Source organism: Mustela erminea, chromosome 14 (assembly GCF_009829155.1).
Source record: "Mustela erminea isolate mMusErm1 chromosome 14, mMusErm1.Pri, whole genome shotgun sequence".
In the NCBI taxonomy this organism is placed as follows: Eukaryota; Metazoa; Chordata; class Mammalia; order Carnivora; family Mustelidae; genus Mustela; species Mustela erminea.
The window spans coordinates 74,763,021-74,788,448 of NC_045627.1; the positions used below are offsets into that span (position 1 = coordinate 74,763,021).

Consider the following 25,428-nt stretch of genomic DNA (forward strand, 5'->3'; position numbering starts at 1 on the left):
CGTGACCTGGATGACCTCCATCCCCGAATCCCTGTACCCTTGTTTGTTCATCTGTGCAGTTACTTTTAAGGTTCCTATTTCTTCTAAAAAATCTGTGTATCTATTACGATACATGTATAGACACTGACTGCAGTTTCAAGCTAAGTGGCTCCCATCAACAAAAATGTTCTGTGCACCTGCATATATGTCAGGCATTGCACCAAAAATGCTGGACAGACTAAGAAGAATAAGAAATGGCCTCTCATCTTTAGAGAAGGTTATAATCTAACGGGAAAGAAGGAACATAGAAGCCAGGAGTCACAAACTCGGATTCCATGGCAGCAAAGCGGGAACAAAAACGAGTGAAACAGGTCAGATGGGGAGGTGGTCAACTGCATGGTATGGGGGGCTCTTATACACAGGGCAGCTGTATCTCAGTCCCTGCCCGTTTACCAGGTGGGAATGGTAACTCTGGGTTGCCACGAATTCCAAATTTCAAAAGAAACTAGAAGGCCAGCTTTTTATATGAAATCTGTTTTGTTTTGTTTTTTAAAGTCTTGTTGCCCCCCCCCCCCAGTTCAGACATGTTCCATGAAAACAAAACATGTTTGCTGGCTACACGAGTTCTGTGGGGGTAGCCAGTAGCGACTTCTGAATACACGGATAATTAGAATGTTATACATTCCATGATAGAAGCGGTCGTAGTTCACAAAGGATATAGACAGTGATTAACTCTGCCCATAATGATTGCTAAAAAGGCTTTCTAATTACTTTCCAGTCACTTGTCCTAGTTTATAGCACTTTGGGGGTTTTCTTTGAGTCATTCATTCAACCTAGAGATCTGGGTGACGCTGAACAGGTCTCTCTTGTCTGCCAAGTAAATCCACGTTTGGCAAATTCCACAAGTGAACCTTTGGAATGTGTTTTGACAGTTTTACCCATTCAGGTTTGCTGCTGCTTCATCTCCTGGCTTTTACATTCTTTATTGAATGGTGAGAAAGGGATGTCCTTCTGCTCTGGTCTTTTTTCATAGAACAGAACAGATTCATTCTCGTTTTTGAAAGCAGCTGTAATTAACATGGCGCCTTTTGTGTAACAAGTTCCGTTTGCATAGTACCTGCTCAATTCCAAATCATCGCTATTGGTGGTACAGCAATCCACTGACTGATGTCCGAGGGCTCCGGGAGTAGTGTTTGTTAATTATCTCCAGCAAACCAGGTAACTAAAGGGAGGTTCCACTCCTGTGACTTGGATGAAAGTGCTGTTGATGATTTCTTTAATTGCTTAGTGATAGATTTGATCATCTTAAAGCAAAAGAGAATACATATGCACCTGCTAAGGAGATAATATTAAATCATAATTGCTAAAAATGAAGAAAGGTGGGCCATGCATACTCTTTTGCTGTATGTCTCTTAAGAATGCTTAAGTTTACCTTCAGTTTATATGAATGTATAGTTTTCTGTAATAATGGCATCATCCAAGTGCTTGTAAATATTTTATACTACATAGTAAATTCAGATGTCCTCCGAGGCCCAGCAGGCTACTGTATGAAGCAGTCCACAGTTATAGACATGGGCAATCTGAAGAGTGTATGACTTGCTTAAAAGCATTCAAGTTTGAACTGTTTCTTGTTTTCTTTCCTTTTTTTTTTTTTAACATTGCCAAGCTGGTGGGGGTGGGGATGGTGCCCCAGTGATGGGAATACGTCTTTGGTCCTGGTTTGGGCCTTATGCTCTAGTTTGTTTGCATACTGTATGGAGAAAAGAGGCATTAAGATTTTATAGAGTCATTGAGTTCTAATATTTTAGAGGAACAAGGGGCATTGAAGATTATCCAGTCTAAGACTGTCATTTTACATTTAAGGAAACTGAAGCCCAGAGAAAGGAAGTGCTTTACCTAAATTAAAGCTCCAATGGTTACTTCTTATTTTCTTTTAAGTGGATCTTAAAAGCAGGGGGAATTGGGACACCCTTCTAGAGATGATATTTCCATCTTCTCCAGTATAATAACCATTAGCCACATGTAGTTACTGAGCACTTGAAATGTGACTAGTGCTAGAGAGGAGATGAATTTTAAATTTAATTTTAATATTTAAATAGCTCCATGTGGCTAGTGGGTACCATATTGGACAGAGAAGCTTAGGGATTACAATTTTCATCCCTAATTTATCAGTCTACCTTAAAGAAATATGCTACTTCACATATAACTTAACAACCGGTCAACAGTATACTCCTGTTTGTCTACTCTCCATCCTTTGTGCTCTGGTTTTCCTATATTTAATTCTACATGTATTGTTTTATTTTTACTTTATTTGGATCTGAGTTCTGTAGATCCAGATTTCCATCTACTTTCATTTCCCTTCAGCCTGAAGAATTTCCTTTAACCTTTCTTGTAGCTCAGTTCTTCTGGATGATTCTCCCAGCTTTAAATGATCTAAAATTATCTTTATTTAACTTTACTTTTAAAGGACATTCTTACTGAATACACAAGAGTAGGATGACTTTCGCCCCCACCCCACCCCCAGCCCTATGGGATGGTATTCCAGTGTCTTCTTGCATTGTTTTCTGATGAAAATTCAATCCTCATTCTTATCATCGCTACATGTTGTTTTTTTCCCCTCTGGCTGCTTTTAAGATTTTTTATTTATCTTTAGTTTTTAGGAATTTGACAATGATGTGACTAGGTGTGGTTGTCTTTGTATTTATCTTGCTCAGAGCTTGTTGAACTTCTTTGATCTGTGGATTGACTTTTTTAAAATAAAGTTTGAAAAGTTTTGGCTGTTAATTCTTCAAATATTTCTTCTATCCTATTGCTTGTCTCTCAGAATCTCTTCTTCTGGGAATCTAATTGTATGTGTGTAAAAGCGCTGGTTATTATCTCACAGATTGTTGATGCTCTGTTCTTTTTTCTTTTTTTTTTTTTTACGCCAAACTTTGTTTCCTCCTTTAGTTTTGATAATTTCTATTAATCTGTCTTAAGTTCAAGTACTCTTTCCTGTACAGTAAATGCTACTCTATTTGGTCCATCCAGCGAATTTGAAACCATCCAGGTTTCAGATGCTGTATTTTTTTTCATTCTCAAATTTCATTTGGTTCCTTTGTAGAGTTTCCATTTGTTTCCTAAAAAAAATATCTCTTCACCTATTAGGCTTACCTTTTCCAAGAAGTTCTTTAACACCATTATAATACTTGTCTAAAAATCTTTATCTGCTAACTCTAATAAATAAGCCTTCTGTTGGTCTACTTACATAGGCTGTGTTTTCACTTTTCTCTTCCTCCCTCCTTCTTTTGCATGCCTTGAAATGGGTATAGCATTCCAGACATAGTATGAAAAAGGACAGTAGAGTCTAAATTTATTTTTCTCTGAAAGCATTTTATTTTATCTTATATTTGATCAATGGATTGATCAGATTCTTTCCAAAATTAAGTGGCCTCGGTGTTAAGCTGGATCTCTAATTAGATTGGATTTATCTGAGATGAGGGCACCGCCCCACCTGTACGTAGGCTCCCTTTTTTTTTCTTTTCCTTTTTCTTTTTTTTCTTCTTCTCTTTTTTTTAAATCTTACCAGTATTCGATCTGGGAGTGGGTCTGCAGTTGTCAACATTTTGGGTTCATATTTGGACTTAGCTCCTGATAGTATCTCAAGGATACAGACACCACAAGAATATGTAGAAATACGTGCTTTCTCTTTTTACTAATGAGCCCCTCCTCCACTGCCTCTTGCTTGACAAATTTGGAGACTTGAGGAGAATTACCAAACCAAGCCATTTGTTTTTGTGTTTCAAGCTCACCCACATTTCATTCCTTCCTGCACTCCTACTTTTCCATAAGGTGTCTGAAGGATTTCATCCCTGAGAAGCTTCTCTGCGGCAGTCCTATGCTTAACTCGGGCACTCATCCTAGTCTCTGCTCACATATGAGGGGCTTGTTCCTCTCTAGGATCTGTCAGAGCTTCCTTACAGACACTGGACTTCCCCACACAACAATGGTAGTTACTTTGTCTGGATTTTTCTTGTTTCTATGAGAGCCATTTACACCTTTCTGCATCCTAACTGGAAGTAGAAGTTCCTCACGTGTCTTAAATTATCAAATAAGCAAAGATGGTAAAGGAAACGTCTTTTCCATTCCCTTACTGTTCCAGGCATCGGGAATTCAAAAGACTCTTCATGTCTAAGTAACATCGATACTGTGGATAACCTACCCCACTCAGGGCATGATGCCAGTTTGTGTCTAAGAAGTGTGTTAAATGCCAGTGAATGGCTGACCCGAGCACCCCATGAGCTACTTCCTCCTGGGAAAGCTATGTGTGACTTCCTTTGCTTTCCCAAAGCAATACTTTTATTAATTTGTTGCCCAGAAGTTCCAAAGTCAGGTCCAAAATCCAGTACCCCATGTTACTAGGAAATAATCACTTTGTGTTTTTCAATTGTGTTTGCTCGTGTCCTACAGCATACATATGAAAGCACATGCTTCAAAAAATAGCTCTTTTAAGGTATTTCTATGCAATCCCGCACCTCAGTGAAGTCCCTATATGGACGATAGCTGGATAATTATGAATACCTTTTACCTGTTTCTAAAATTGCTAAGGAAATTTTGAGCATCAGAAAATAACCTTACCTTATCTTAGTTCTTTAAAGAAGGTGTGACTGGATATTGCACCTTAAAATAATTTGCTGGAAATCACATCCTTAACTAAGTTTGCAACAAGAAAATTAAATGGAAGTGTGATGAAAAATAATCAATTATTTTCTGGTCAGTGCACTGTTTATAGCATAATGGCTTTAAAAATTTTTTAATATTTTTGAATTTATCAGTGGAACATTTTCTGCTTAATTATATTTGAGGCTCCTTCTCTTTCAGTCATGTTTATATTATAACATGATATGAGCCACAGTCAGTTCTACCTTCATATGAAGAATATTTTAATCTGCTTATCTCCAAAACACAAGTCCAATAAATATTTGTTAAAGTTCATTGATGTCAGTCTTACGATGGTTCAGGTGGCATTATTATTTTGAATAAAGAACAATGATGCTTTATTTTGAATAAAGAGCAATAATGCTTTCCGTGGTACAGGCGCCTCAAGTTAAGTCTTATCTTTTGTGATACCAGGCCAGTCCTTCAGGAAGTATCTTGCTAGATTTGTAGTTTCCTGCTTCTCTCTTCCTTGATGAGGCAGGCAAGCGTAGAGTGCCTGGTGTATATCTCCCAACCAACCCCAAATATCTTGAAAAGGAGAGGAAATGTTAGCCAAAATGCATTCTGCAGTCTGTAACCCCCCAAAAAGGGCCATAGACCAAGGATATGATTCATTCTGGATAATGTGAAAACAAAATCTCAGTGAGTTTGAGTGCCGTGCTCCCAGGATAATTCCCAGGACCCCTGTGGGAAGGATAGAAGAAGAAGAGCAGGAAGGAACTTTTCTTTCCAGGAATTCATTTGTCATGCTCATACTGACATGCGGAATTCCAGCACACGACATCAGTTTTGATTTTCCTTTATGCTTCCCATTGTTTCTTACTCTCCAGAAGATCCTCACAGTCAACGAATATAGCATTTATAAAATTTATGATTTCTCAAGTTCTCTCAGTGGAGGCAACATGGTTATTTCCCATTCTAAAAGCACCGTGAAAGATTAAAGAACTGAAAACTATAGACTGGGAATATTAGATCCATACTGGTTTAGGCCTACGAGCTCGTGTTCTTTCTTTATTGGAGTTTGGTGAGTGCTTACATCTTCAAGAAAAGTAAACCTAACAGTGTTACTATTTTTTTTAATAAGATGATCCCTAAATGTCTAATACTAATCTAACCAAGGGTAGTCTGTTTTAAAAATAATCCTTTCCAATTTTGTCTTGTTTTGTTTTGATTGGAGTAGGGGAACACATAATGAAAAAACCATACATAACTTTTGATATGTATGCATAACTTGTTTGCATGAATTTTTCCGTTCATTCTATAAGTGTAAACATTTCTGATACGCTTGGCCTGGACTTTGCTTTACTGGGGCATTAAAATTGAAGGTAGCAAGTAAGAAATGAAAAAAATAATTCTGTTCCAACAAATGGATGGTATCTCTGTATTAAGACCAAGGCGTGTGCACTCTTGCCAATATCTCTTCTCTTGCCAGATGGGTTAGGACTTCGGATGCTGAGATATTTCCCAGGAGATCGAGGGAGTGATTTAATACTCCTGGATAGGGCTGAGTTCTTTACGGCTTGTTCTATTGATTCCTCCAGTAGCAGACTATGGATCCATTCAGAATAGCTTTTCCCCTAGCAAACCTGATAGAATTGCGGATCTGTTAGCTGCATTCCAGTGTCGACTTCTCCACTGCCACACTTGATATGCTTTGAGAGCAAGGATAGATCATAAACCTCTCATACACTTCATATACTCCTTTCGTGTACTTTATTTCCATCTCTCATTGCTTCCTTCCACAAACACTTACTGGAAACACTATGCTGGTGACAGGCACAGTGATGATGACCTATTTTCTGTTTGTTTAAAATTATTTATCAGAATGCCATTAATCTTGATAGGAGAAAATATATAAGTAGCATTTTGCTGAAATAACTGAAGTATTGATAGTGGCTCTAGATAGTTGAGATTTTGAGTTAAAATGAATTAAGATTGCTTAATTATGTTACTTAAAGGAAGTCAGTGTCATACTTAATAAGATGACAAAATTGAATATTGCATCATCTACAGAAAAGAAAAATAACAGCTCTCATTGGTTTTTCCTTCTTCATTATTGGTTTCATCTTCTGCATTTATGGTGCCTCTACTGGGAGCCACATATCTTACCCAATGTACCTTAAGGATATATTGAATAGAATTAATAAGAAGCTAACATCTGTCTGAAAGGAGATACTATACTAGGAAGGTACTTCACTGGAAAGAATTTTCAGAGTTAGTATAGGTATCAAAAATACATTGATACTGTTGTATTTAAGCATTTTTTATTACTTGGATTTTTTATTATGAAAGGAATAGACAGTCCTTTTTCTATTGTGCCATGAAAGACAAACTCTAAGGTAGCATTTGCCCTTTGGCTGCCGAATCTTCACGATTAGCACAAAAGTTCCTAAGTACAAGGGCTTGGTCTTCTTTAGGGGCCATGTCCCCAGCATCTACACCAACCACAGAGTAGGAACTTTTTGATTTTCACTAAGTGCGTTGGTTCCCATGTATTATGCAATTACATGCATTTACATACATCCTATAGCTTTCAAAACATTTTTACTTAGGTTACTTTCATTTGACTATAACCACAGTTTTGTGAGGAAGGTAGGACAGGTATTCTATCTTGGTGATACCCAGTTCCAGTGGGTTGTGGCGGACCTAGGATGAGAGGGGGCTCAGGTCATAACAGTCCACTGGTTCTCTGTATCGATCATCATCATTCAGTAAATGCTTATTATTGCTACAGGCCAGTCACTGTGTTAAGTATTCTAACTGAATTATTCAACCTTTACCCCAGTGCCTTGACATAGTATGATCTTCTTTCTATCATAGAGGCGAAAAACTAAGGCACAATGAAGTTAGGTAACATGCAGGGTCCCATAGCCATTAAGCATCGGTGCTGGGGATTAGGGGCTCACACAGTGTGAGTTCCCAGCCTAAACTCTCCGTGTGGCCTTCCCACAGTTTTTAGGATATCCCTCTAAAAAGTTTGTTAGTACACATACATGAGCCCAATAACTGCCGTGGTGATTTCCTAATGAATTTATGAAATTATTTGCTACCCTTGAAATAGATGCTTGTTGAGTGTTTCGCTACATGGATAAGCCAGAGATAACTCTTGGTATAGGTTGTGGGTAAAGAGATAATGCAAAAGAAAAAAGAAGAAGAAATGTGGAAATGCGATAGGTTGCCAGCATTATAGGTGAGTCGGATTGGTCTCCTTTTCTCATGGAAATAGGTACCTCCCAGGTGACGGAGACTGAGTCTGGAAAAAAAAAAAAAAAAAGTATTCAAGGCAGCTGCATATTTGTCAGGTTAGGACATACCTACAGTCTCGTAAAAGGAGGAGAACCGATCCGTGCCAGCCAAGTGGGATGATCACGGCAGAGGAAAACCTTGTCAGAACTCAGCGTGTGCTTTTTAATGACTGTTCTAACCTGTCTATTCCTGTATAAATGGAAGTTCTGTCTGAAGCTTGAGCTCTCCTCAACCGAGTGTGAAGTCAGCCTCAAGTGTCCCAACTCAAATATCCACGGCGGCTGAGAACACACTAGGGGAGCCCTTGCTCCAATCCCAGAGAGAGTTCCACTGGCAATAAGGCACAGGAGTTGAGAGTTCAAGGACTATGTATGTAGGACAAGTACTTCAAAATCAAAATTGTTCTAACTGGAGTTTCGCTTGCATATGCAAAGCAATGCAGTAATGAAGTGGGGGAGGTCGAGTAGACTCATTAACGGTAGTTATAACCCACAGACCCAGAGACTAGATTCCGTGATGATAAGATAATAGGAAGGCCTGTGCTCTCCATCTTGGTGGATAAGAAATAGGCCGAGGTGGCCTTGGGCAAGTCCTATCACGTCTCCATCATCACTGCCTTGTTGGTCATGTTCTAGAGACTGAACTGTAAATCCCAGTTAAATCATACCTAAGATACATAGGTAAACGTCTCCAGTACTTCTTAAACATTTTCCAAGTATATGAGATGCGTGCCCGATACGTAACCTACACTTGTTGAACATGAACTCTGCACCCACTGCCATTGTGGTACTCCTGGAGGCTACACCCAAAGTCACCTTTCCTCACTCATATTTCCTTTTCCACAGAGCAAATTGGCCAGGAGATGTTGGAAAACCTCAGTCACGACAGAGAAAAGATACAGCGCGCACGTGAACGAGTAAGTAGAAGCGATACAGTTTTCTTCATAAATTCAGTAAACAAGAAGACATAAAACAAAAGGCCTTCAGCACATGCATACACAGTAGCAAACACATAAATATAAGTGTATAAAAATGGCAACGGTATATGAGGGATGTCGGAGATGGGGACAAGAAAAAAAAGAGCGTGGAATCGAGAAAGAATAAGCTGACTCTTTCTTTCCTCATCCCAGAGTGCCCCCAGGTAGATATTTTATTTAGCTCTATAACTGAGAAGGTCATGAGGGAGATTTTGGAGTATGTCAAGTCTTTCAGAGTGAAAGCTGTGAAGATAATGATGTCTCCTCCTCCTTCAGTTTATTTCCTTTCCGTTCGTATTTCTAGGACTTCACACCTTCAAAATTGAATTTTAATTACGAGATGTATATTCAACTTTGTCAGCCTGCGAGGTATTTGCTTTTATAGCCAGTTCAGGTATCCAGTTTAATGCTCCTGGGATTACCTATCACATGTAGTTTTCTAAATCTAAGAATTTTTCAAAGATTTTATAGCTATCAAGATGTATTTTAGTCTACTTAAGTATTTATTGCTAATTGGATTTTCATCCATGAAAAAAATTTTACTGATTCTCAAGTACACTTTTCAGAGCGATCCAACTGCATGACATCTTGTTTTATTTTGTTGTAATGCTACTTTTCTGCTCCTAGCTTCGGGAAACAGATGCTAACTTGGGGAAAAGCTCCAGGGTTCTGACGGGGATGTTGCGAAGGTAAGAACAAGGTAGGGACCTATCTTCCTCTCTCTCCCTTTTTTTGAAATGATGTTTTTCTTTTAGTTGCAACGGGGCATTTTCCAGCCATGCGAGCCTCTGCTCTTAGTACCCTGTGTCAAGACCCTTTTGAAATGACAGAGCACTGATACTAACTCTTGTTTGGACAGGAACACATACTGAGTAACTTAGATTAGAGAGAAGGATTGAGCTAGGGGGGGTTACCTCAAGCTATGGAAAAAATTAGGGTTAGACATGAAGTATTTTTTCATAGCCCGAGGAAGTCCCCATGGCAGGAGCACACTGATTTTATTTTCTATGTTGATAGCCTCCTTCTTCTAGAAGGAATGCGGGCCTGCCAGTATCAGGAGCACACTCGGTATTAGCTGTGTTTTCTCTCTGTTGCCTTGTTTTCATTTCTTTCAGAGATGCTATTTGGGGGAACTCTTTTGATTTTACATATATTTAAAGATAATTTTTAAAATTTAGAGATTATCTGAATAATCTGAATTCCCATGTGTTAATGTTTTATATTTGTCACTAACCTTTGACTGATGGAAAATATTGGGGAGAGTGTGAAAATCAATGAATGAGTGGGTAATATTCCGTGTTGTGTATTTTTCGGGGGGAAGTGAAAGTATTTTCACTGTTCTGATAATTAGAGCCATTTTTTACGTGTATATATATATATTCCACATGGCATTTTCTTACATTTGGAATCTACCAAATAAGATTATCATTTAGCATAACCTTCACTTTGGGACTGTAGCTGGAAATGTGAATGAGGAATGGTGAGAATCGCCTCTAGGATGCCTTCGTTGGGGTTTTAAAAAGAGAAATGCTTTGGCGTTGATACTATGGGGACAACTGTTTTAGAGTAAGCAAAGTCATCTCTGATCACGCATCTGTATGTAATAATTTGCTAGAAGTGTGTTTGCGGTGTTGGCGATGGGCGCACAAGAACCAATCAAAGGTGTGGTGGCTTGGTCTCCATCAGGCTGATCAGTAGCGAGCCTGATGTTCCCAGGACACTTCCAACCAACACGGACCTAACTCTCCCAAGTCCCCGCTTTTCCTACAGGCACAGCCCCGATTCAGAACCATAAGCCACCAGATTCTCTGCTTAAGAGTAATATGTAAATGACCTAGAAAAACTCAAAATCCACAGAGAAGTGGCAATTGAAAGGAATGCTTCAGTGCCTATAGACAATAAAAAAGAAAAAAAAAGGAAAAAAGTCCTCTCTTGCTTCCCTGGGAGGGCCCCTGCGATGTGAGCTGTAACGAATATTCTGCATATGTCTCCATTTTGTCAAATCTCATTAAAGAGTCCTCTTGCTTTATGTCAATTGAGCTGTCCAGAAATCATTCATCATTTTTAGTGTAAAAAAAATCATGCGGTTATTTAAATAATATCATATTAATGTTAAAGTTCAGCTGTCATTTAAGGGTACGGCTTAATCAGATGTAGCATTTAGGAAAAATAGTTTATTCGGGCTCTACGTGGCTTTCAGGTTGGCAGATTCAAATAAGGATTTATGAGTTTCTAAACCAATGTATTTCTGTCCATGTTTCTGCTTGATGTACCTCACCCTTTTGTGCAAGACACTGCAGACAGTTATTTCAACAAATAAAGCATCTCCTCATATTGTGTTTGAATAAATTTGCAAGTCATTTAGAGAGGGCGAAGCACAAACACTTCTGCAACCTTTGACTGGGCTCTCTGTAGGACAATTAGACTAACGCGCCTGTTTCATAAGCCTATGGAGGGAAGTTACTCTGCGAAATCTACTTAGGGTCCTCTTTGTAGGCCAGCTCAATCGATCACTGACGCATCTCCTTTTGGGATCTGTCTAGGGTATGAACAGAAATAAAAATCCCCAGGTGGACCTCACCTTGCTATGGTGAGCCAAGGAAACCCTTAGCCGCACCCCCCCCCCCGACCCCGTGCATATTGGTGACTCTCTTTTTTATAAGACTCAGCTGGGATCATGGTATCAGCCAAGGTATCCAGATACTCTTCGTCAGTGCTGTAACCGAACTGAGTCTCTGGGGAACCAAATGCAGGTGGTGGTTCTGTTCCGTTTTAATTACTATCCTACGTGGTGGTCAATGAAGTTTGGACTTGGGAAGAGGTAAAAATATTTTATCAACTTCTTCACTTCATTGTTTTTATTATTCCCTGGGAAACCAGTCTCTAGAGAAATGGAGCCAGCTTTTTTGTACCAAAGTCTTTAACTGAATGTTCTGATTTTGCTTCCTCTCTCACATCCCTCCCGTCCACGCGGCACTCCCTTCCAGCACCAGGGAGACTTTCTTTCCGAGACAGAGATCGCATTCTCTTTCCGAAACCGCGTAGCTACATTGCGTGTCAGTAGATGCTTCTGATTTAAGTAAAGGTATGATATCAAACCACATGCCCGTCTGTCACCTTCACACGTGTAAAAGCAATTAACGTTCTCTTTGTGCGGTATAGGCGTTTGCCTCCATACAATGTAAGGTTCTTGATTCTCATATGATAGATTCTATATGACTGGGAATATTCTACAATATACTAACCCGTGGACTTAATCTATTTAAAAGAAAGATTGCTGATTATTTTTATTTTTTTAAGTTTAGATCGTTTTAAATTTTGTGTATTGAAGGGAAATGTCGTGCCGTGGCCCCTCATTTGGGTCATTTTATTTGTTTCCTTAGTCTTTTGGGAAGACAGGTGAAACTAATGGCCTATCAGTGCCAAGGTCTGTATATTATCTGTAAGACTGACCAAAAAGCAGATAGGGAAGTAAAAATGAGTAAGTGGCAGCCACCACCATTCATGATTTTTATTACTTTTTTCTTTTTATTACTTTCACATGAGATAAAATAAATAAATATATATATATATATATATATATATATTTCTTCCTCCCCTCCTCCTTCCTTCCTTTCTTTTTTCTGCATATTCACTTCCTTGGTAATTATTTAATGCCTGTGTACAAAGCCTTAGGAAATCCTCAAACGAGACCATTTTAATCCTTGCCTTCACTCTGCCAGAGAGTATTGACTTGGGAAGTACTGAGGGAGAGGCACCTGGGTGGCTCAGTCAGCTAAGCTTCCAACTCTTGATTTCAGCTCAGGCCATGATCTCAGGGTCATTCGGATAGAGCCCCGAGTCAGGCGCCATGCCAGGTGTGGAACCTGCTTAAGATTCTCCTTCTCCCTCACTCTCTGCCCCTCCCCCACTTATGTGCTCTCTCTAAAAAAATCAAAAGGAAAGAAAAGAAAAAAGTCCTCGGGGAATTCCTAAAATTAACTAATTCTCAAGGAAGGTCTTGAAGATTCTGCAACTCCAATGAATGCTTACTGGTCATTAAAAAGGATGCTAAGAAAACAACCAACAGAAAATATCATTCAAATAGCTGTAAAACCAATACAATTCAAAAGTTTAGAGGTGCAGGAGATGATTTATCAAATCATAAACAAGTTTTGAAAGGAGCTAAACATGCAAAAAGTATTGAGACCCATCTAGTTTAATGAGGTAGCCACTGATTCAACCAAAATAAATAAATTATTCTTCACATAACTACACTGTATTACCAAGAGGAAGAAAGCAAAGGAGAAAATTGGTCCATTCGAAATTATAACAGTGAAACTTGACATCAGAACACAGATATCGGTGATTTCCTGGAAAGTAATTTTTCTTCTGTCTTGACAGAAGATGGAGAACTAGCTAGGGACAAACTGCTCATTTCCTGACTCACAGAGTTTGGAATAAAGTGCTATTCAGATAATAATGAAATGGTCACGAAACAAATGGCCATTCATGTGGTGACTGGGGCCAAAGAAATGAATTTTTCATTGACTCTCACAAAATGTGATTATTAAAACTGCTTGTCTTAAAGCGTCACAAACAGTGCTGAGCGGCTCACATGTTGCCTTTCGTGCATTTGCGTGTCTGTGCGTGTTTGTGTGTTTATTATTTCCTGTACAGCTGACTGGGAAGTCTTATTAGAGCAAACAGAGCTGGCGGTCGGGGAAAATGAAGGTAGAACTTTGCAAGATTTTCAGTCAGAAAACAAAAGAGCTCGTGATTCTTTTATTTTCCCTTTGCCTCTGAAGAGTGAATAATTGATCAGTAATCATATATTTGTTTCTAAACGTAGCTGAACGATTTCTTGCAAGTATAATAGTTATGATTTGAGATCTCCTTTGATGTAAATTTGGAGGACACATTACAAAATTTATGTTGGCTCATCAACTGCATGTTATTTGCTGGCAAAGGGCTTACAAAAAGAAACAGCATATGTCGTATTTTTTTAAACATCTTTTTCTACAGGATTACCTTAATATCAAATAATTTCCTCTCTCCTACACAGGACCTTTATGTGCCCCTGCCGTGTTAAATTTTTTTCTAATTAAAAAAAAAAATCAGAATGTTTCCTTCAAAAAGCAAATTCTTGTTTATCCTTCCAGCGTGCACGTAATAACTTGTTTAAGCAGGGAGCTGGTGAGCAGCCTTTTGTAACCCATCTGTAAGATAAACAAGCCAGATAGTATTAAAGTCAGCTGGGGCCTAGCCAGCACTATTCATACGTTCTTATTTAATACTTGTATTCTTATAAGAGCTATCTCTGAGTCAGTCTGGGGAATAATTGCCACCTATCATTGCTATCACATTTTACCTTTTAAACATGGTTTTGTTGCTTTGGTAGAATGACAGGTAAAACATCTGGAAAATTTTAATGTACTGTCAAAATGATTCGTGAGGGTAAGTGTACCAGAAATAGTAATACAAGACCAATGTAAGCATTGGAGATACACATTTTTTTAGTAAACAAACTTATTCTTAAAGAAATATGCTACAACTCAGTGTTTTGTTTTATTTTGTTTTGTTTTTTAAAGATTTTATGTATTTATTTGACAGAGAGAAATCACAAGTAGATGGAGAGGTAGGCAGAGAGAGAGAGAGAGGGAAGCAGGCTCCCTGCTGAGCAGAAAGCCCGATGCGGGACTCGATCCCAGGACCCTGAGATCATGACCTGAGCTGAAGGCAGCGGCTTAACCCACTGAGCCACCCAGGCGCCCCTGTTTTGTTTTTTTAATCTTTGAAAATTCATGCTCCTGCCCCACTCCCTTTTGCTCAGGAAACATTTTGTTGTATTTTAATTTTTCTTATTACAATATCTAAAAATTCAACAGTAGAGAGTTTCCAGGACTCGTAAGAAGGATGTCCTTGAGAATTTACTCAATTTTTTTGCACTGAAAAGTATGTCTTCCTTTGCAGTCTCTTAACATTTACATTTTCTCTTTTCTTGCTTTGCTGCTTTTCTCTGTTTATCCATTATTCCTCTTTTTTGGCCTGTTTTTGCAAGTGTTGAACATGAACTCTGACCTTAAATTAATATAACAAAATCCTAACCTCCAAAATATTCTTCAACTTTTAATCAAGTGTGTATTCATTCAAGAATAAAATGATTGGGAGCCTGGGTGGCTCAGTTGGTTAAGCATCTACCTTTGGCTTAGGTCATGAACCCAGAGTCCTGGAATGGAGTCCCTCATCAGGCTCCCTGCTCAGTGGGGAGCCTATTTCTCCTCCCCCTCCCCTTGCTTGCATACTCCCTCATGCCCTCTCTCTCTCTGACAAATAAAGAAATAATATCTCAAAAAAAAAAAAAAAAGAAAAGAAAGAATATCTCTTTTAAAAAAAGAATAAAATGATTGAATTTGCTGCAGATTCTTTAGACTTAACAGATTCAGGATCTGAGATTAGAGGAATGCTACAAAGAGAATTTTTAAAAAAATAATCTTGGTCCTTTTTAGGTAAGTTCATTACCATCCACTTGACTCATTGCCTTTGTCCAAACTAAATAATGGCATTGGATTTCTTTATATGTGTCTCCCTTTGACACCAGTCTCATAGCTCCTGTGTCAGACATTTAAACACAACATCTGAAGTTATCCGTCAGTGACAACTCTACCAGCTGCCTGTGTCTGACCCTAACCATACTTTGCCCACACTATCCAATTCAGTCTTTAAGAACCCTGTGGTGGAAGCATCATATCGCCATTTTCCAGATGAGAATACTTATACTTAGTAAAGTAAACCCTCCATTGTCACATACACAGAAAGGCACAGCATTAGGATGAGAACTTAACTCGTTCTTTTGAATGCGTTGCACCAAAAGGTTCCAAGAGCCAATTTTCACTAATGCTGAGATGGAAAGAGTATAATCTGATGAGTTTTCGTTATACAGATAGTTACTGTCATAGGTTCTCTGTGTTATAATTCCGTTTCTTCTGTGAAATAATTGTGGTAGCGAACCATCTCCCTTAGAAGTCGGTTGTTACTGCAAATGGAAAAATACATAGTTGGTAAGAAACCTTGGCAGACCTGTGTTAGTTGTCCCACCTTCTTCCCCTCCCCCATATTTTACTGTTCTCGGAAATTCAGAATTTTAAGGTCTATTATTCTTCACTCCACTGTGTCTTTTATTAACAAAAACATTGTTATGTATGCACTCACTGATACGTCCTAGGTGGCAGGCTCTATTCTAAGCATTTATTACAGATTATTTTATTTCATCTTCATGACAACCCTAGAAGACAGAGATTATTACTCCCATTTTAAGAAATAAGCAACTGTGATTAGATGTCATTCAGCTGTACATAAGTGGTCTGCTTCCAACGTGTTTTTTCCTACTGTGCCTCACAGATAGTCAGGCAACCTTTCCGGATGAGCAGACAGTTCTAGAAAGCAGTGAATAAGCCTGACCAGTCCCACTAGCTAAGATGAGGCTGAAGGCCCTTGGTCTGGTCTTTGTAGAACAGAAGCTGTTGTGCACCAATGGCATCCAAGGGGGTGTGTCTTTAAGTTCTTTAAGATTTATGTTTGACCGTAGACTGTGGGGCATTAACCAGACATTGTGCAAAGAGAATCTATAATCTCCCTTACCTCCAGTATTCTGCAAGTTTCGTTGTGAGGAAATTTATTTTTATATCTACCCTTATGGCACTGGGGCCTTTTTCTCACTGGAAAAAGCAATCCCAGTTTTGTTTAATTATTCAAAATGAAATTCCTGCCTATGCGTCAAGAGACTTATGCCTCTGTGAATAAGAGCCCCCCCGGCTCTGCCACTTTCTAGCTATTTTGGCAGGTAACCCAGTCCCTATACCTCAGTTTTCCCATCTATAAAACAGGGAAGACAGTAGTCCCTATCTTGCCAATTGTTATGAGGGTCATGTGAGTCAATACATGTAAAGTACACACAACAGTGTCTGTTACATAGCATAGTTTCAATAAATACTAAAAGGTTGATTATTATCATTGCTTTAAAAAAAAAAAGGCCTAGGGGTAAAGACAGAAATCAAAATGTTTATTAATAGTTATTTTAGGTTGATGAATTTCACATGGATCTGTTTAAATTCTTTTTTTCCACTGCCAGATTTTCCCAGTTATTTTTCTAAAATGAAAAAATCAGTAACAATAAAAATAAAAATAAGCCTGTTTCAGTACTGGTGCCACCACCCTCCATCCCCACTTTGTGACCCTGCCTCAGCAGTGCTGCTTGGACTGCCTCAGAGTGCTCAGAATACTGCCCAGAGCAGATGGTTCCTCCAAACTCAGTCCTTCCCAGATGACAGTTCACCCCTGTCTTTGGACTATTGAGAGAGGGAAGCCTCTTGGTCCGTCTCACCGCCTCTTCTCCTCTTAGGTTCTTCTAACTGCTGTTGGCCAGTTTACCTTGCAGAGTGCAGAACTAGCCCCGTGTCCTCCGGTGGTTCCCCGCTGCTTGCTGACACATGTCCTCCCTAATCTAAACACTAAGGTCTTTCAGTGAACATTCCGCCTTCCTTTGCTCCTACTCCCAAGTTGGATGGACCCATGGACCTACTGAAGTCCACTACCTCCCATCTCTGAAGCTAGCCCGAGTCCTTTACGAGTCCTCCACCTCTGTTTCTTCTGTTACTTCCTCCTGAATATCCTCCTCCTCTCGCCTATTATAGTCAGGAATCTTCTGGATGAAAGTGACAGGAACCAGATCGAACCAGCTGTAAGCCACAAAAAGGAAATCTATTGCTGCGTGTAAATAGGTAGTTCCAGGGTGGAAGCAACTGCCAACACAATGGTGTTCTAACAGCAGCATCGGGACGGGGTCTCGCTTTCTCTGTCTCCCAACCCAGCTCATTTGCATGTGGGTTTCTCCTTGTGGAGGCAGTTTTTGCCAGTTCTCTGGACACCCACTGAACATAACCATTTTCCCCCCAATAGTTCCAGTAGAAGTCATAGCATGGAATTTTACTGGTTCTGGTTTGGCTCTGGTTGGGTAAAAATCCCATTAATCCATGATTGGTCATTTTAGACCTGGAACCTCACACAGGGGATGGACATTCAGCCTGAGATTAGACAAAGCATAGTTTCCTAAGAAAAATCCAGGAGCTTTTACTGGAAAGGGGATTAGATACTGTAGGCAAAAACAACAGACAGTATCTTCAGAATGTTCTAGATAAACTTTTATCTGTACTCTGCATCTCACCTGGAATACCACTCTGTCTGTCAAAGCTTTATCAGTTTCTCAGCTAGAAATGATCTGTCTTGGCCCTGATTCTTCACAGTAGTTTGTAACTCCTACAAGGCATGAATATCTCCTGCTTCTCCTTGTGTCTGTTGTTGTAATATGCTTACCCATCATAACTTTCTTCTAGACCTTTGTTGCCCCACCTCATCCCTCAGAGGATTTTATATAGCTCCCCACTACATTGTGCAACCCACTGAAACAAACAGGGGAGGAAATCCCAGTGTAAGAGTCAGACAGGACCAGGGAATCTCTCTACTACTACCAAAGCGTAGTACTTTGGACAGACTCATGTACAGATATCCAGACAGGTGGAGAATGTCCTATCTGAAGGCAAAGCAGAAACACAATCAGAGAATTCAGTTTTATAAGGTGAAAGTAACCTTTCGTTGAGGTCAAGCAGAGCCTTTCACGCCGCTAAGACGGTCCCTAGAAGGAATGGTTTTGGGGAGATGGTGACAGCTCCCAGGCACATCCCCGCCTGGAAGGGAATGAGGTATGTCTGTGTATCCGGTTCTGCTCAGGGTCCTCAGGTCTGGACTGTAAGCTCCTCGCTGTCAGGAACCTCGTCGCATTTAGACCAGGGTCAGGTTACCCTGGCATAGGCCTGATCAGTGAATAATCCTTGGGAGAATAACCAAGAATAGTTTCACAGTCGCCGTGTAGGTTCATGTGGGTATAATTGAGTTGAAACCCTGCAGGTTTTTATCTATTGGACTTTGGCAACAATGTAAACATGCTCATTGAAAGAGGAAAAAATAAGGAACGTCACAATAACAGAATATTCCTGTCCATTATTTAATCACCATAGAAAAGCATCTTATATTTTCCTTGGTTGTGAGCCACAATTTGACCTAATTCTTGAATTACTTCTCTTTTTATGATTTTTTCCTTTCTTCCCCAGGATACATGCCATTCTTTAGCGCGATGTGGAATATGAGGGCTGCACTTCACCTTCACCATCAATGCCTCCTTTGAACGCAGCCTTGAGCTGTTAACTCGAAGCAAGGAGCCCTAGGCCTTCCTTATAAACAAGTAATGGAGCCCTCGGCCCCCCTTGTAAATGGCTATTTATTAACATATACCATCACCAAACAACATTTTACAATTCCAGGCCCCCACACCATCACACCACTGTCTGCTCCATTGTAAGCTGAGGGAGACCTTCGGCCATCTGTTTCATTAAATGCCAGAGGCAGTGAACAATATCTCAACTTCATAAAGCAAGCGTCAGGGCTTCTCTCTTCACAAACCTCCCCCTTCGGCTGCGGCCACCGCCGCCGCCACCACCACCACCACCGCCACCATATTTTTTTGTTTGAACGCTCACATTGTAAATTAGTGTATTCACACATCAATTTTAAAAGGCTCGCTGTGTTGTAAGATGGGACAAAGCAAGCTCAGTTAACAGCTCAGGCACAGTGCAGGTGGTCGAGCTAGCTGCTACCCAGATCAAAAGTCAAACAACTGTGAGTCTTCTTTTGAAAGTGCAGTTAGGGAGACAAGGCAAGGCTTATCTGCACAAACAAGAACGAGTTATAGATATACATCACAAATGCAGGAGGACAAAAAGGGGTTTCATAATCTTGCAGGATAAGAAAACCTTCCAATGCTGACAATTCTGCGGGCATCTCTGGAATATGTAGCTTGTTGTTCTCTCTCTCTCTCTCTTCCCCTCCCTCCCCGCCTCTTTTTTTTTTCCTTTTCTTTCTTTCTTTCCTTTTTTTTTTTTTTTTTTTTGGTAAAATTAGTCTTTTATTGTGTGGTGATTGATAATTATTATTTATGCTTTGGTGCTGTTCCTAAAGTAGCTAACAATTTTTTTAAGCCACCTTTGAGGCAGGAAATGGCTCCTTTTCATAGTTGCATTTTATTTTTCAGCAGCATTTAAGGACAGACTCCTATTTATACCACACAAGCAGTTTTGTCTGTTGTAAACAAAGTAAGTGGCTGGGAATTGTGCTTTCCCAGAAATGTTTTCCAGGGAAGCCATAATAAGAAACAACTGTGTACATCTTGAGAGTTTTGTCATCTAGGTATTAAGAAAGAATTCTTTGCTTTCAAGGGGGAAAAAAGGAAAACAAGAAACACTGTGAAGAAATATATTCAATATCTGAAAGTATAATTAAAATATTTCTTAAACTGCCAAAGTTGGCCACCTTTGCTGGTATTAACTGAGGTTGTTTTTATTCTTTATTTTAAATCGTCTCTTACGTTTCTGGACAAGATAGAACTGAAATGAGAGGGAACATCATCATTTTTTTTTTAAATGTCAGTGCCCTATTTAAAAAACTAGTGACTTCTTTGCAAAGTTATGTAGAGAACCTTGGAACTTAAGTATGAATATCAGTGGAGAAAGTGAGAGAATGATAAATTTTACCAAAAATTTACAAAGAGTTTGGAGGAGGCTTAGAACTGATGAAAAGAACAACACTCTAATCTCCTATAAAATTACGGTTTACCTAGGAAAAAAAGAGACTGTGCTTTCCCCTTCTGATACCTTAATGATTTTATGTATGAAGAAGAAAAAGCTATCAGCTTTTTAATTACCAAAAACAGTTAAAGGTGTCTGAATCAGGGCCCCAGAGCAGTTGCCCCTATCCTGAAGTGGGCTTCCCAGAGTCTCTGAACCACTAGAATTTTCTGAAAATGTTTAGATGTATGTGCATATGTATCTTTCTGGGATTTTCCACAAAATTTTCGAAAACCCACAACCAACACCAAAGAATTGAGAAATGGGACATGATTATAGAACTGCTTACGATTCCCTTATTAAATGCCACTTAATTACTTCATTATTCGCGCGTATTTGCAATGTGCTGACCTACAAGAAACACTTATTTTGAAGTTTCTGCAAAATTTAACAAAAACTTTGCAAGGTATCTTTCCCAGGGAAATCAGATCATGTATCAAAAACATATCCTGGGGGCGCCTGGGTGGCTCAGTGGGTTAAAGCCTCTGCCTTCAGCTCGGGTCATGGTCCCAGGGTCCTGGGATTGAGCCCCGCATCGGGCTCCCTGCTCAGTGGGGTGTGTGCTTCCTCCTCTCTCTCTCTCTGCCTACTTGTGATCTCTCTGTCAAATAAATAAATTAAAAAAAATACATATATCCTGAAAGACAGTCACAGCAAATTAAAATTTATATAGGATCTTGGGATTTGTAAGGCCCATTCATGTACATTGTTTCATTTAATGTCATCTTGAAAAGAACTCTGGATTGGTGTTGCCACTATTATCCTTACGTTATAGATCATTAAAACCTGCTGTAGCTGAGTCTTGCCCAAGGTCATTCCACCCAGATGGGACAGAACTTGGCCCAGTATCCTGGTTTTAGCCATAGAAGCCATATTCTTAGCAGTAACAGCAATAGCAACATCTTCAAAAGCAAATATTTAATGTTTATTCTGTAAAGGCAATGTGTTAGGATTGGAGATTCAACAAACTCGGAACTCTACTGCCAGGTGGTTCAATATCTTTAAGAAACAACAATACATAGTAACTTGTGCTGTACATAAGTGGGAGATAAATGCAGGGCATGAGGGTAGGAAGGAGAAATCCCAGGGGCCTGTGGTTAGGGAGACTTTATAGAGGAGGTGGCAGGTATCCAGGCCTAAAAGTCTCTGCCCAGTTCTCAACCCACGTGTGGGGTTTGCCGTTTCCCTTTCTATGGCAGCTTCAAGGTTGTAACTCCCCGCAACAGAATTAGAATGTTGGGGGTGGGTGTTAGAAAGATCTGTTTGGCCACCACCATGTTGAAGGCACCTAGGAAATTAGCCAACAACGTGTAACTGCACCTGTTGAGAATTTTTCTTTAATTGTCATGGAGTTTAAGATTTTCTTCAAGCAAATACGACGAGCTTGAAATCACCTAAATAATCTCGTTTCTAAACAATCATGAGAAACCTCTTCACATTTTGTGCCCCAGTTTTAGTAAGATACTGAGAATTTTCATGCACTTGACTAAAATCACATATTTTTAAAATTTTATGACCTTTGAAATTATACTGCATGTTGACCATTTCACAAACATCAAAGAATATTGGCAGAATACATTGACTATTTTATTGTGGCATGTTATTCGATAAAAAAATAAAGTCTATCACTTTAAAACACTGAATTTTTTCATATATTCCAATTAAACTTCTCTCATCGAATGGGCTTATAGAAATTTAGTTAGTAGAAAACTTGCCCAGCCAATAAAGAAAAGCTTTCATTTTCTATTCTGTATACATGATCTGAAACCATAGCCCGTTAGGTCTTTTAATCTGTTTGTTCAAGGCCAAGCTATTTATATGGATAATTTTTAAAGCTTCTGTAGAAAGAAAAAAAGAACATTTTATTTATTCACTGAGGTTTTTATGTGCCTTGAAATTGCATTGATAAAGTATTTTCAAGCTCATGGATGTGGAGGAGATAAAAGGTCTCTTATTTTATAAGGCTTTATATTAGCTTTTCAAATATACAGTTTTCTCATGGCTAGAATTTTTAAAATAAAAATTATTTCACTATTGTAATTGGAGTTTGATGTGGGCATCTTTTTCTTTCCCTGAATTACATGTTAAATTATGTGCTTAAGATCGTCTTTATTACGTTTTACCTTTTGGATTTTAATAGTTCTCTTACTGGAGAAAATAATTTACTAATCTTCAGTGTTCGTACTGGGCACCTATTTAATATGACTAGGAGTGGAAAACCCAAAAATCAGATTTAAGAGATAAAAAATGAAAGCTATAACTTGGTTTTGCAACATGTTGGTATGAAGATGAGAAATTATTTACCTCCTTCTCCTAAAGAACTTTTGCTAAGCCTGGTAGACTGTGAAAAGGAGGCAGGAAAAAAAAAAAAAAAAAAAAAAAAAAAAAGAGGCATTTTTAAACTCTGGGGCAACTGGATTCAGACCAGATTCTGGGTGAACATTAGCTGCTGTTAGCTCTGCCATGTCAGGGCCAAGAAACAGCTTTCCCTGGCTGGAGCATTCCCAAGCTATCACGGCCATCAGACAGGTGGGGAATAAATATTGTAGAATGGTGGGACATTTGAAGAGCAAGCTCCTGATCCCCAGGACTCAATTTGGACAGGCTTCAATTGGAGCAAACAGGTGTTCCTGGGAGGAACCGTCCTCAGGTGGCTGGGGGGTGCCATTCTTTGACATACATAAAAAGTTCCCCTTCCTTCTGCCTGCAGGAAAATTAGAATTAACTGCAGCTTTTCCTTTTGAAATGGAAAAAGAGAAATAAAAATATGGCACCAGGTTTTGGCTCCAACTGGATTTCCGTGGAGCATGTAATCTATGATGAATGATGAGTGTTCTTGAAGTAAAGCATCCTTGTTGTTTTCAGCATTGGAGATAGCGTCAAAACTGAATGAATTGCAAAGAATCTTTTTACCAAAGAACCTGTGAAGTGGAGTAGCCTTTCTTTCCTTCTTTCATTCATTTGCTCATCACCAAATATTTTGTGAGCGCTGGAGATGGAGTGTAAGCCAGAAAAAGACCCTGCCCCCAAGGCCTTAGCCTAAGGTGTGGGAATAGTAATTGGTTAGAACATGAAAGTGAACCTGAGTAGGCTTTCGGAAACTGTGGCTAGATCTAAAGCAGTTGCTAGCCTCAGAAAGGTTTCTTTTCTGTAATGGCACCACTCTGAGGATGTGACTAACATATTTTATTTGGGGCACTCTTTTTAAATCACATTTTTGCTATAAAACCTAAAATAGTAATAATAAAGGTAATTTTTAAAGGAGAAAACCATATTTAATCCCTCCACCTTGAAATAAACTACCCTCTTTGATATGAGTGTTCCCTCCTTCCACTCATGATCCACATAGATTATCATGTTGCTTTTCTCGTGTAATATTATATCGTATACGTACTTCTGTTTCCACATTTTCCTCATAATTTTGTTTCTTCCTCATTAAAAAGTCTTTTCTAGTAACAAAAGTTTTTTTAAAACCTCTTGTTTAAAAAAAGAAAGAAAGAAAGAAATTTATCAAGAAACAGGGAGAAAGCCATCCATAATCACAGTGGTGAAATGTAGCAACTGTAAAGTTTAACACATAGGATTTTTCTAGCTCTTGCTATGCCCTGATGCTGTGTGTCTGCGTTCATAGGTAATATTAATCTCTTCGGGTGGTGTCCTTGAGGAGAATAAGTATTTCTCTCATTTGTGTCTTTGCCATTCTTGAGTCCCTCATCTTAATCTAATTTTGTGGTCAGCTGGGACATATCTTCAAGGAACTTTTTCAGGCTAAGTACATGATGTGGAAGTCTATGAAGAATCAGGTTCTTGCACTGACTCTTAAGATGGCATTTCCTTTCCCTTGTTCTGTAGGATCTTTCATCCATCGTCCTTGTCTTGTTTTGAGTTTTTATTTGGGTTCGTTACTCTTGAAAACCTCTTCTTGGATCTGCAAATGGACGGCAGCTTTCTGTGCTTAGGCCTGTCTAGTGGTTGTCCTTTGTCTTCCAAACTGTCTTTATGGGAATGAAATGGGAATTCTTTCTTCCCCCACTCCGTGACTCTGGCATGACAAATGTCCAGCCCTTGGATGTACAACTGTCCTCTCCTCCACCACCCCACGCAGGCACACTTTACTTGGGAAGACCACACTTCCCAGCATCCAGTGCCTTACACCGTAGCCTTCCCATTGCTCTTCAGTGTTGCTTTATTGTCTTCCCATGAACTCTAGTTTCTTACTGGCTGTAGAAAAGAAACAAGATGCAGAGCATAGAGAAAGAGGAATGAATATAGCCATCCAATTACCTCATAAACTGCAACATACACTCATGAGAGAGACAGCGGCTCACTTTCTGCTTTTGATGGACATTGCAACTTTTTTTAATCTAGTAGCAGACTTTGTGGAGGGTAGACTACTGCTTACATTTTTTAGCCCTATTCATTTTTTTGTAGTGGTAGAAAATCCTTCCAGGCTCTGGCAATTTATGATGTCCGTTTTGGTGTTGTAAATTATCATCATTTTGTATTTTTTCATCCCAGTTTAATGGGTCCTTTGATAGATGCAACATCAGGAGCCTTCGCCCAGGCGCCATTTTAAACTGGAGACTGTGAGTGATCTTGAAAATTGCCCTAGATGAGGGGCCCATACAAACCATGTCTTTAGCTCAACCCTTGGGCCTGTATGCCTGGGTCGTCTTGTTTTAACTGTCGCTATTTAATTATTGATGATTTACTGACACAAGGCATGGAAGCCTTAGGGAAAATGAAATCCCACGTGCCAGTTTCTTTAGATGAATCTTCTTTGAGGTTTAAGTGTCCCTTTCGGTAACATACTGA

The 25,428-nt window shown here is 39.3% G+C and overlaps 1 protein-coding gene across 19 annotated transcripts in view; it reads left to right on the forward strand.

Annotated features, from left to right (window-relative positions):
* VTI1A (vesicle transport through interaction with t-SNAREs 1A) overlaps positions 1-25,428 on the forward strand; it is a 353,313-nt gene that overhangs the window by 195,947 nt on the left and 131,938 nt on the right. For 14 of the 19 annotated variants that reach the window (XR_004278473.1, XR_004278474.1, XR_004278478.1 and 11 more), the window contains 2 exons: positions 8,769-8,839; positions 9,527-9,588. Coding sequence is in view for 6 of the 19 variants with exons in the window: in XM_032311870.1 (XP_032167761.1) it covers positions 8,769-8,839; positions 9,527-9,588 (133 nt within the window). In the remaining 13 variants the exon portion in view is untranslated. The other 5 variants (XM_032311875.1, XM_032311876.1, XM_032311874.1 and 2 more) reach the window with 4 other exon arrangements.